This window comes from Salmo trutta, chromosome 13, assembly GCF_901001165.1.
Source record: "Salmo trutta chromosome 13, fSalTru1.1, whole genome shotgun sequence".
Classification (NCBI taxonomy): domain Eukaryota; kingdom Metazoa; phylum Chordata; class Actinopteri; order Salmoniformes; family Salmonidae; genus Salmo; species Salmo trutta.
Window position 1 is genome coordinate 14,793,934 of NC_042969.1, and position 12,660 is coordinate 14,806,593.

The 12,660-nt window shown below is 43.0% G+C and overlaps 1 protein-coding gene and 1 long non-coding RNA gene across 3 annotated transcripts in view; both read left to right on the forward strand.

The window, feature by feature from the left end:
- Nucleotides 1-12,660, forward strand: part of LOC115205276 (phospholipid-transporting ATPase IG) — a 67,387-nt gene that overhangs the window by 14,364 nt on the left and 40,363 nt on the right. For both annotated transcript variants that reach the window (XM_029771071.1, XM_029771072.1), the window contains exon 3: nucleotides 1,352-1,441. In XM_029771071.1, the coding sequence (XP_029626931.1) occupies nucleotides 1,352-1,441 (90 nt within the window). The remainder of the gene's footprint in view (nucleotides 1-1,351; nucleotides 1,442-12,660) is intronic.
- LOC115205277 (uncharacterized) lies at nucleotides 5,453-8,118 on the forward strand. The gene is made up of 2 exons (XR_003880573.1): nucleotides 5,453-6,903; nucleotides 7,115-8,118. It is a non-coding gene; the product is annotated as an uncharacterized LOC115205277 (long non-coding RNA).

The following is a 12,660-nucleotide window of genomic DNA, read 5'->3' on the forward strand; positions in this document are numbered from 1 at the left end:
CGTCCTCTGCTCTCTCGACCACGTTCTGCGCTCTCAACTCAGTGTTCGCTTGCGCAGTGATGTTTCATCTTGGTGGACGACCCTCTCTCCCTCCGCCTCTTGAATTCTAATTGTCCTCTTCTCTAGCGCTCTCTTCTTCCCCTCCTCCCACTGCCTCCCCGCATGCTCGTCTTCCTCCCCAATGGAAGGCCATTATTTGTCTGTTAGGAGAGCTCCATCTGTGGTGGTGAAATACACTGCTACTATTGATGTACCAGCAGGTAGGGGTGTCGAGTCAAGCTGGCTCTCTGACGAGCCCCCCTAAGTGTCTCCCTCCTGTCAGGGCTAAGGGTGTGGGTCTGGCTGGGGATTTAGATTCATGTATGAGGATGCAGGGGAAGAAGGAGAAAGGGAAGAAGGGGATTTTTATAGTGGTGCAGAGGGTCCCACTGGGAATGGGCCAATCAATGTCGCTCGTCCTCCAGTGTGACCGTGTAAACAGTCGTTAATTACCCTGGCTGTGGTGTTTACACTTCTGCCCTGCACCTGCTTCCCATTATCCTGTTCCTTACAACTCCCTCGCCGTTCCTTCCCTCTCCTCTCCCTGCACTATGTTCACGCTCTCCCCTCTCCTCCTTCATTCCCCTCCCTCACTCTCTCCTGCCCTCCCCCCTCACGCTCCTCCTCTTATTACTTTTCCCTCACTCTCTCTCTCTCTCTCTCTCTCTCTCTCTCTCTCCTCTCTGGCAAAATGAAATGGGCCCTTTCTGCTACCATTTGCATTTCAGCATTCTCTCTCTGTCTCCATGCAAATACACTCCTGTACACTCCCCTCTCAACAGTGGTGTGTGTCACTGTGTTTTCCTCCACCTGCTTTAGCCTGTTGTGTGGTTTAAGTTGCCACCGGGGCGTTGTTGGGCTGTCTCGCGGGGATTTGGCAACATAAGAGTGTCTCGTTCAGCTACTGTGTGGAGTATCCGCAGTCATGCCCACTTAAAAGAAAGAGTGAAAAAAGAAGGCTCTGCTGCCAACTTAAGGTAATCGGCTCTCCTTTCAGGGCTGGGCAAATTTAAGGAGATGCGTCGCTAATCCGAATCATTGGAATATTTGCAGGCCCCCTGAGGACTGAGAGGGAAGACGGGCTCCCTGGGTCTCAGGTGGTTCAGAGGGCAGCACCAACTCACAGAGGATGGAACTGATTAATACATCCTACTAGTCCTCTACTGTAAAGAGGTTGAATAACAGATGTCAAAGAACTGTAAAATAGTGGTTTCCAGAGACCCAGGATCCAGTGGGTAGGCCAAGATGGTGTTTTTCATTCTGATGTCATTTCATTGGTGCCCTCTCTCTCTCTCTCTCTCTGTCTTTCCAGTACACGGTGTGGAACTTTCTGCCAAAGAATCTGTTTGAGCAGTTCAGAAGAATCGCCAATTTCTACTTCCTCATCATCTTTTTGGTGCAGGTGAGTTGTTGTGTTTTATGCGTCGTTACTCGTTTTGTATGTTGAATATGTGTTAATGTTAAAATGGCTCGTTGGGTATTGTAGAGGGAAACAGAAGACCCATACGTGTTCCTGGGAGTCTAATCTTTCAGTGATGGGGTCAAAATATGTAGTTTAAACCAATCAAAAGATGGCGCCATATTTGTAGGAAGAAAACAGAAACCGCTTTGTGTATTACAGCCACATCTAGAGGCTATCAGAGGTTACTGACGTAACCCTGGTTCTATGAACCAACGCAATTATTTATTTTTTCAGTATCTCTCGCGACCCCTAGTTTGGGAAACGCTGCTATAGCTTGTTCTCAATCTTTTTTTAATAGTGAGCCAATATGTTTTCAGCACTTTTTTTATTTATTTTTTATTCCCTGACTCATTTTAAAATAAATGTCTCATGCTCTTTCGTCTCTGCAGCAGGCATATAGTAAGTAATATGTTTGGAACATCAAATCTCAATCAAATCACAGTATTGAATCGCAATACATATGGAATTGTGAGCATCACCATGCATATCATATCGGCACCGAAGTATGGTGCTATATCGTATTGTGAGGTCCCTGGCAATTCCAAGCCCGAGTATGTTAGCCAAACCCAGCCCTGATATGCATTTCATTTTTTTATACCAAAAAAATAAAACACACACACACACACAATTGAGGTCAGAAGTTTACATACATCTCAGCCAAATACATTTAAACTCAGTTTTTCACAATTCTTTACATTTAATCCTAGTAAAAATTCCCTCTTAGGTCAGTTAGGATCACCATTTTAAGAATGTGACATGTCAGAATAATAGTAGAAAGAATTAATTATTTCAGCTTTTATTTCTTTCATCACATTCCCAGTTGGTCAGAAGTTTACATACACTCAATTAGTATTTGGTAGCATTGCCTTTAAATTGTTTAACTTGGGTCAAATGTTTCGGGTAGCCTTCCACAAGCTTCCCACAATAAGTTGGGTGAATTTTGGCCCATTCCTCCTGACAGAGCTGGTGTAACTGACTCAAGTTTGTAGACCTCCTTGCTTGCAAACGCTTTTTCAGTTTTGCCCACACATTTTCTATAGGATTGAGGTCAGGGCTTTGTGATGGCCACTCCAGTACTTTGACTTTGATGTCCTTAAGCCATTTTGACACAACTTTGGAAGTATGCTTGGGGTCATTGTCCATTTGGAAAGACCCATTTGCGACCAAGCTGTAACTTCCTGACTGATGTCTTGAGATGTTGCTTCAATATATCCACATAATCTTCCGCCCTCATGATGATCACTATGTTATGAAGTGCACTAGTCCCTCCTGCAAAGCACCCCCACAACATGATGCTGCCACCCTAGTGCTTCACGGTTGGGATGGTGTTCTTCGGCTTGCAAGCCTCCCCCTTTTTCCTCCAAACATAACGATGGTCATTATGGCCAAACAGTTCTATTTTTGTTTTATCAGACCAGAGGACATTTCTCCAAAAAGTACGATCTTTGTCCCCATGTGCAGTTGCAAACCGTAGTCTGGCTTTTCATGGCGGTTTTGGAGCAGTGGCTTCTTCCTTGCTGAGTGGCCTTTCAGGTTATATCGGTATAGGACTCGCTTTACTGTGGATATAGATACTTTTGTAACTGTTTCCTCCAGCATCTTCACAAGGTCCTTTTGCTGTTTTTCTGGGATTGATTTGCACTTTTCGCACCAAAGTACATTCATCTCTAGGAGACAGAACACATCTCCTTCCTGAGCGATATGACGGCTGCGTGGTCCCACGGTGTTTTTACTTGCATACTATTGTTTGTACAGATGAACGTGGTACCTTCAGGCGTTTGGAAATTGCTCCCAAGGATGAACCAGACTTGTGGAGGTCTACTATTTTTTTTCCTGAGGTCTTGGCTGATTTCTTTTGACTTTCCCATGATGTCAAGCAAAGAGGCACTGAGTTTGAAGGTAGGCCTTGAAATACATCCACAGGTACATCTCCAATTGACTCAAATGATGTCAATTAGCCTATCAGAAGCTTCTAAAGCCATGACATAATTTTCTGGAAATTTCCAAGCTGTTTCAAGGCACAGTCAACTTAGTGTATGTAAACTTCTGACCCACTGGAATTGTGATACAGTGAACTGTAAGTGAAATAATCTGTCTGTAAACAATTGTTGGAAAAATGACTTTTGTCATGCACAAAGTAGATGCCCTAACCGAATTTCCAAAACTATAGTTTGTTAACAAGAAATCTGTGGAGTGGTTGAAAAACGAGTATTAATGACTCCAACCTAAGTGTATGTAAACTTCCGACTTCAACTGTGTGTATGTTTTATATATACACACGTGCGCACACGCGCAGTGCATTCAGAAAGTATTCACTTTGACTTTTTCAAAAAAAAATTACGTTACATCTTTATTTTAAAATGTTTATCATTTTTGTTTGGGTGTAGCTATGTATTTGTCACTGAATGTGTGTTTGTGGCACGTGTGAAACAGTCAATTTGACTTCCTGTGGTCAGGCCTGTGTATTTGCATGTCAGCCTCTGTATGTGTTTGCGAGTTTAACCTATTTATGGCAGGTGTGAAACTGTATGTGTGTGTGGGTGTGTGGGTAAGCCTCTCCTCCACTGCTCAGTGGAAAGTGTGAGTGGGCTGAGAGTGAGTGCTGAGCCAGAGTCAAAGCACTGGGTGACATGTTTATCCGTCGGGTCAGTGCTCACAGCTGGACCACACCATTCCCACCCTGTGCTGGGCAACAAGCGGATGCATACGGTTTTCAGGGGAAATGGAAAGAGCCTGAGCAACTTCCAATTTTGGCAGAAGAGAACCTTTTCTAGAAAGAAAAACGCAGCTCAGAAGTTTTTCACCTCTGCTACGTTAGGTTACTTTGTTTCTCTACCTCTCTTCCACATCTCTTCTATAAGGCCAAAAGATCTGCCCGGCGATTATTTAAAAAAATCAGCTATTTTTCTTTCTCTCCCCCATCGCGCTCCCTCTAACCCAAGGAGATGGTAACTAACCACCTCTCTCTATAACAACCGTAACCTAAACTAAAGGTCTAAACAGCCTGTCCCCAGTGTAATCCAGCTCAGGGTATTGAGCATTAGGGAGATTCTTCTGGGAGATGAAGCTGGATGGATGACATTCTGAGAGGATAAGATCATGGAGTGGCTGGCTGGTTTAAATAGAGTAGCCTACCAGTAGTCATCATGCTCGTGTCAGAACTTGCATGGCACTAGTCTAGAAACCTCATGGTAGGGCTGGGCGATATAGTGTTTTTGCACTATTTCAAATGCCTGTATCGCAAGAATCAAGGAATTTATTTCCGGCTTTTATGAGCGTTTGTCTGCTTGTTCTCATGTTTTTTTGGGTATCTCCTTCAGTGCTGTGTTCCCATTTACACCAGAGATCTGTATCTAATGACGAAATGCTAGTTTCCCGCCCTAACAATGGGAGTCATTGTACCAAAGGCAGAAAAGCAAGCGACAAGCTTAGGTCCAAAATAAGTCCATAGAAAGGCTTTGTCATAAGAGTGAAACCTCTTGCTTCGCTGCCTCCTCTCTGTTTACACACACACACACACACCGAGCCCCTCCCCTGCCACTCACACAACAAAGATGAGAGATCACTTCTTCCTCTCTGACAAGTGGTTTTGGTTTTGTCCAACAGAATTGGTCATAGGGACACTGAAACGCATTGACAGGATTTTTAATAGAATTGAGAAGTTAACCTTTCTAACAATGTTTCTCAACTTCTAAAGTTATGGCTCCCGAGTGGCACAGCGGTTTAAGGCACTGCTTCACAGTGCGTGAGGTGTCACTACAGCCCCGGGTACTCTCACAACCGACTGTTGAGCGAGACCCGTGGCCGTTGAGCGAGACAATTGGCCCAATGTCGTCCGGGATGTCCTTGTCCCATCACGATCTGGCGACTCCTTGTGGTGGGCCGGTTGTACGGTGTTTCCTCTGACACATTGGTGTGGCTGGCTTCCGGGTTAAGCGATCAGTGTGTCAAGAAGCAGTGCGGCTTGGCAGGGTCGTGTTTCGGAGGACGTACAGCCAGCCAGACAGTTTTTGTAAGACTACAGCTAGACAGGAGCCATCATTTCTTCCTTTGTCTCACCCTTGAAGACAGGCTTTTCAAAACAGGGGCGGTACTAGTTTACAGGTTCACTGGAGCTATGTTAACCGTGCACTGTCTATCCGAGACTGCTAAATAGTTAGCTACAATGGCTGCTTCCGCTTTCTAAGAAGAGCTGGACGTCAAAACATTTTTGGTTGTTCTTTTACGTTTAGACCTATGTATTTGAACCGGACACTGAAGACGTGTTGAGACTGCGAGATGATAAATTATTTAGAGACCAGCTGGACCAGGACTCAGGAGGGTAAATGACAAACAAGTTGTTTTGCTGTCGGTAGCTAGCTAGCACTATAAGCTCTCTTTTAAACGAGGCAGTGTTGTTCAGTACAATATGGTGATCGTTTCAGACATAACAGGGCATGGGGATGGAAAAAAAAACAAACACACGTATTCCCAAACAATTGAAAGCAAAAACAAATGAATATGAATAGCTAGGCTTATGCTAGCTGTGTTTGTTATACCTAAAATGTACTTTAGTGTAACGTTATAGCTTGCTAGCTAACTAGCTTAGCTAGCCTCAGTGCCTCTCATTTTGAGCAAAACTGGCTAAATGTTTTGATGACTCATATTAATCTTGGAGTAACTATACCTGTGTTGTAGCTAGCTAGCTAACGTGTGTCTGTTAGATGTCTCATATTCTACACCATGCTGCTACAGTAGGAATACAGACAGTACACTGATTGGCCATGAATGTGTAATATCGTTTGCATTTTTCTCTCAGACAATACTGCGTGGAAACGAAGAGGTTGAATCTCAAGAGATGTGAAAGGTCCCGTAACAATCTCCCCTTGTATCAGAGTGACCCCCGAACACTTCACTGCACATCATTTGTTTTAGCAGTAAGACTGAAGCTAGTTTATCCAAATGCATTTAATGAATATCACAATGAATTGATTAATAAGTTGAAGTCAACACTTTATAGGTTTCTGATGAAGCTGGAATCATTTAGTCACTTGTCAGTACTAATAAAAAAAAATATTATATTAAACACCGTTATATACATATGTACAACAGCTAGCAATATCTAGACCACAATGCAGTTGTGAGCATACTTGGCATTCTATATTTTACTACAACATCAGTCTAACTGAATATGGATGTTGGTTGAATGTTCCAGAATGTTCCTCATCTGGTGAACTTCTTGTGTTGGGTAATGGCAGCTGGTTTAGCAGGCTTTGTTGATGTTGGGTTTGGGGGAACTGTGCCTCTGGCTCCTTGTAGACCACCGTCTGACCCTTTCTGCACTCCACAGCTAGGTGGACAAGCCTCTTGTCCACTTTCTTCACCGCCCACTGCTTCAACCTCTTGCAGAAGATTTTTGTACAGTAAGTCTCATGGAAAGACATGTTGACTGTTCATGAGGATGTGTAGCCATACAATGAACCAAAAAGGGTACTGTGGAATGGTGTTTTGTTACACTCGGAGTCAATGGGGCTTTGATGGGCTTTTTAGCAAATATTGTATAAGTTTGAGCAGCACTTGTCTTGTAGACAGTTTAGTGTTATTGGTGATTTTTTTGTTTTGTTTTCTCAACAGGGTATTCTGCTTTCATAAATACGTTTTGGCTGTCCTGGCTTGTTTCAGAGACCGATGTTGAGCTCGAGCTTTTCCCAGGCTGAAACCTTTCATCCAATGTGTTTACAGGCTCTGTACTACTAAAGCTTATGTCAAGGTCAGCAGCAGCAGCAGCAGCATGGTTAGACTGTAGGACACGTAGTCAGTGCTTAGCCAACATTTTACACTTTGCCCCTATCAATACACACTCAAACAACGTACTATATCCACCCACCACCCTCATGGCAATGGATCATGCATACTAACCTTCACACACAATAACCTTCACACACCGAAATGTGTCTTCTGCATTTAACCCAGCCTCTCTGAATTAGAGCGGTGCAGGGTGCTGCCTTAATCGACGTCCGCAGCGCCCAGGGAGGAGATGTTGAGGGTTAACTGCTTTGCTCAAGGGCAGATTTTTCCACCGTGCCAGCTCCGGGATTCGAACCAGCAACCTTTCGGTCACTGGCCCAAAGCTCTTAACCTGTAGGCTGTGGACCGAGTGTATGCCTAGCTCCAGTATATTTATTTACATGTCATGGAAAGATTGAATAGATTTTAGGTGACTTACGCTAGTTCCTGGTGCTGAGCTTGATGTTCGTGCCTCTGCAGTTATTGATGGGATCAGACTCTAAATAGAACAGTCACGTTGGCATCTGCAGTAGCTAGCTAGCCTAACGGTTAGCTAAACGTAACCTAATGAAAACATAAGCTTGAAGTTACTTATCACATCGTCAGACAGCAGCTGCCTAATTATAATGAACAAAAATATAACACAACCGGCAGCAATTTCAAAGATTTAAGTTAAGGCTGTTCCCGACAAAAATAAATCTTGGTTGACCGAAAGTGGTTTGTTCTTTCGACCAATTAATTGGTAGAAATTTTTTTACGTGGATTTTTCAATATAGACCCACCCATGTGTTTTAATAAAATCAACTATATGCTTGGTTGATGCTGTTTGATTAAATAAGACCATGACTCAAGAGGGAGCCAAAGATCAAGATAACCAGAAGAGGAGAACCTTCCTCCTGCTGGCTTTACCAGATTCTGCTATTACTCTCCTGAAGTTGTCGGTAATAGGCTACACGAGGAGTCGGTAACCTTTCTCATGTGGAATGCCAATTGATCAAATTATTTCTACCGATCTGCGTGCCAGTTAGTTTTCATATGGACATTTTGTGGAACAGTTTAATTTAATTAATGTAGAAATAGCCCACATAAAGCCAACAAATAAAACATTGCAACCTGCAGGTAGAACATATCCTCATACAAATAAATATCCTATAAATCACAGGTTACGCATGGCTTGTCTGCAAACGAACTTGAAATATCGTATAAAATATTCTGGGTCCCTCAGTTTCCCGGTTACAGTGAGCCAGACACAGCTGTAGGCTATTTGCCCAGGGGTTAAGAGCTCATCAGCTAGACTTGTTTCCACTGGATCAGGGCATGACATTTTTCCAATTCACACGGAGTGGTTATCGAAAGGGAGAGAGCTGGAAAGATTTTAAAAAATACATTGAGGAACTACTGTCCTCAATGGATGTAAAAAATATACTTTGAGGGGAGGAAAATATTACTTTGAGAAGCTCCACAACATTATGGTGGTGGTGCGTTAAGCCAATCTGAAATACTATCATATTCCCAAATGGGCACATTTTAAATGCCCACATTTGCGCTCAGGCCAGTTAGCCTATAGGCCTACTTCTATCTGTAATCAGGTGCGCATCCTTACTCAACAATGACTGTAGCGCTCCAAACAAAAGACAATGACCTAAATTGACAGTTCGTAAATGGAATGAAATAAACCAAAACTTGTTTCTCACAAGTGTAGCATAGGTTGTGCGCTCTGCAAACTACATGTCTACTTTGACAATGGTAAATGACTGGAATAATAATATATTGAATGCATTTACAGAACTGACCGTAACCAAACATTGTAGATTAGGAATTAAAGGTAAATGTAGGGTACTGCTGGTGATGTATGTAATGGGGAATTGATAGACACCAACAATCAAGGCAAACAATTCACACAATGAATGTGCACAAATTGGCCAGAGAGCACATTCTGGAGAGAGACGTGCATTTTGGCCACACTCCCCTTCTAGGACTGTGCCATCCACATGGCCTCCGCAATGGATTAGTCTCATCGTCTGCAATGGATTAGTTCACTGAGATGGGCGCTGAGATGGGGTCTCTCGTGTGGGGGTCTCTCGTGTGCCATAAAAAAATAAATATATATTTGCTGTTGCTCAACCTAAAGAAAATATTGGGCGACCAACAATCAACCAGTCGACTAATTGGGGTCAGCCTTAGTTACAGTTCAAATGAGAATCGATCAATTGAAATAAATTAGGCCCTAATCTATGGATTTAACATGACTGGGAATACAGATATGAATCTGTTGGTCACATATGCCTTAAAAAAACGGACCTCACAATAGCCCTCAGGATCTCGTCACGGTATTTCTGTGCATTCAAATTGCATTGATAAAATGCAATTGTGCTCATTGTCCGTAGCTTGTTCCTGCCCATACCATAACCCCACCACCACCATGGGGCACTCTGTTCACAACGTTGACTTCGCAAACCACTCATCCACACAATGCCATACACGTGGTCTGCGTTTGAGGCCAGTTGGACGTACTGCCAAATTCTATAAAATGATGCTTGAGGTGGCTTATGGTAGAGAAAATAACATTTAAATTGTCTGGCAACAGCTCTGGTGGACTTTACTACAGTCAGCATGCCAGCTGCACCCTCCCTCAACTTGAGACATCTGTGGCATTGTGTTGTTTCAAAACAGCACATTTTAGAGGCCATTTACCTTCTCCAGTACAAGGGGCACCTGTGTCCCTGTTTAATCATTTACATTTGACATTTTAGTCATTTAGCAGACGCTCTTATCCAGAGCGACTTACAGTAGTGAATGCATACATTTCATTAAAAAAAAATTCCCCGTACTGCTAATCAGCTTCTTGATATGCCACACCTGTCAGGTGGATTGATTATCTTGGCAAATGATAAATTCTCACTAACAGGGATGTAAGCAAATTTATGCAAACATTTCTTGCAAAATAAGCTTTTTGTTTGTGTGGAACATTTCGGGGATCTTTTTATTTCAGCTCATGAAACATGGGACCAACAATTTACATGTTCCATTTATGTTTGATCATTGATGTGCTTTGGAATGTCGAGCGAGCATATTCTGAAAACCAGCTAGATTTTGGTTTAGATTTAAATGTTTGCTTGCTAGGTAACGTTAGCCACGTTACCTCGGCTTGACTTCTCTTCTGCTGCGCTCATGTTAGCTGATTGGATCTCTTCCTCTTTCAAGTGAAGGGGAACATCTATTTGATAGCATCCCTTTTTAACGTTCAACGACATGGCAACCCTATCAGTTCAGACTTCAGTTCCGTTTCGAAATCCTCTGGCTGAAGCCGCTGGCTACAAACAGACTTTTATATTTATCACCTCCACAGGGCGCTCCATGTGCTGAAATCGCTATGCATTTGTGGTTTGCTGATAGGCATGGCAATGTAGCTGCTCGTTTCTACCGGTGAGATGCATTAATGCTCGTATTTGCATGTAGTGAGGAAATGTGACATTTTTATGACATGTTCATAGCTTATTAATGCACATACAGTGCATTCGTAAAGTATTCGGTCCCCTTCCCTTTTTTCCATTTTGTTACGTTACAGCCTTATACAGTGTTTGACATGACAACGAATGAAAATGCCAGGGAGGAGTTATTGTGACAGGGTAGGAACTAATGTGTTGATAGGTGTTTCCTATAATCTTTGGCTACATTGAATGTTTTCTCTTAGCTACTTCATGTAGCTAACATATTCTTGCTTTGCGTTTACATCTTTAATTTAGAAGACACTGTTGCACAAACATGTTGATTTAGATCTACACAATCACTGGTATTATCAGACCGTATAGCTAATTACGCTTGCTCTTACTCAGTACGTGTGTGTGCTAGCTAGCTAGTGATTAGCATTAGCAGCTAACAAGATTTAGGAACAACTTGCTAAGAATAGACACTAGCTGTTTGCAGATGTAAGAACACAAGCTAATAGTGTAATTATAGAATGCTAGTAGATTTATATTAAGAAGCAAAGTGACAACTACAGTGTTGCATATGCTTTATTGACCATGCAGACTAAATGCAAGTGTCTCGTGGTTGAGGAACATCAAATGCGCTCCATTAGTGACAGGGGGCGGGGCTAGGTCTGTGTGGAGAGGGATGACTCAAGTAGCGACGTAAACTATAAAAATGGACGTTACACACTGCGTATCACATTTAACAAACCAAACATTCAAATACCGGTATAGAAGGTAAAGTAAAAACCTAAACCTGTCTGTGCATCAATACCGGTATATCGCAAAACACGTATACCGCCCAGCACTAGGGGAGTATGTACAAAAAATGCTGTAATTTAAAACGGTTCACCCGATATGGATGGAAATACCCTCAAATTAAAGCTAACAATCTGCAATTTAACCTCAGTCATTGCATAATTTCAAATCCAAAGTGCTGGATTACAGAGCCAAAACATGTCACTGTCCCAATACTGTCGGAGCTTGTGAATCGCCCATACATTTTTTTATTTTTTTTCCCATATCGCCCAGCCCTACCCCAACAGGGTTGAAGAGATGCTTTGGTCTTCAGCTCTGTTCATTGGTTATTTGCTGTCCCCAGCCAACAGCATAGCATCAGTGTTTACCCGTTTTGATTCTCTATCAGTGGGTTCATCTCAGTGGATTGTGTGTGCAGTACATGTACTGGAGAGTTAAGTTAAATAAATGTGCATGGTGTGTTTGAGATGAAAGGTTTAAGTGCAGCGTAAACATGAGTCATGATTTTGTAATCGTGCGTGTCTTGTGTGTGGGTGTGTTTTGGGGTGGTATGGGCTGTGCTCACATGTTTACCCTGCCTGGCGTGTGGCATGCCATTTCTCCACTAATCCAAGCTCTCTGGAAGAGATCCTAACTGTCCAGTTCCCCCCATGCGGCCTACCATTTATATCACACGGTGTAGAGCACAACCTGCATTCACATCACAGCCAAAAATAAACCCTTTCAATTACCAGAATCCAAACCTCACACAACCCCCCCTCCTTCCCCCTCTTTCTCTCTGTTAGTGAGTCTCCTTTCAATGTCTTGCTCTCTTAGGCTCAATAAGAGAGTGTGAGAGACTTTCTTTTTCTCTCCATCTCTCTGTTAACAAGTCTCCCTCTCTCTCCCTTTCCCTCTCCGTTAGCAGGTGTCTCTCCATCTCTGTTAGTCTCCCAGTTAGTGATTGTCTCTTTCTCTCAGCAGGTCTCTCCCCGTTTAGTGATGGTCTCTTTCTCTCTGTTGGTGAGGCTCGCTCTCTCTGCAGCGAAAGCTGCACTGCTGACGTCAGCAGCCAGGGAGCCTCAAATACTCTGGCTGCCTTTTTATAAGAAAAGCACCACTCGCCTATAAATAGCCCTGCAAGCCTTTTGCTGCCTGTCTCCTGATCGAATGGGAGCAGATCAG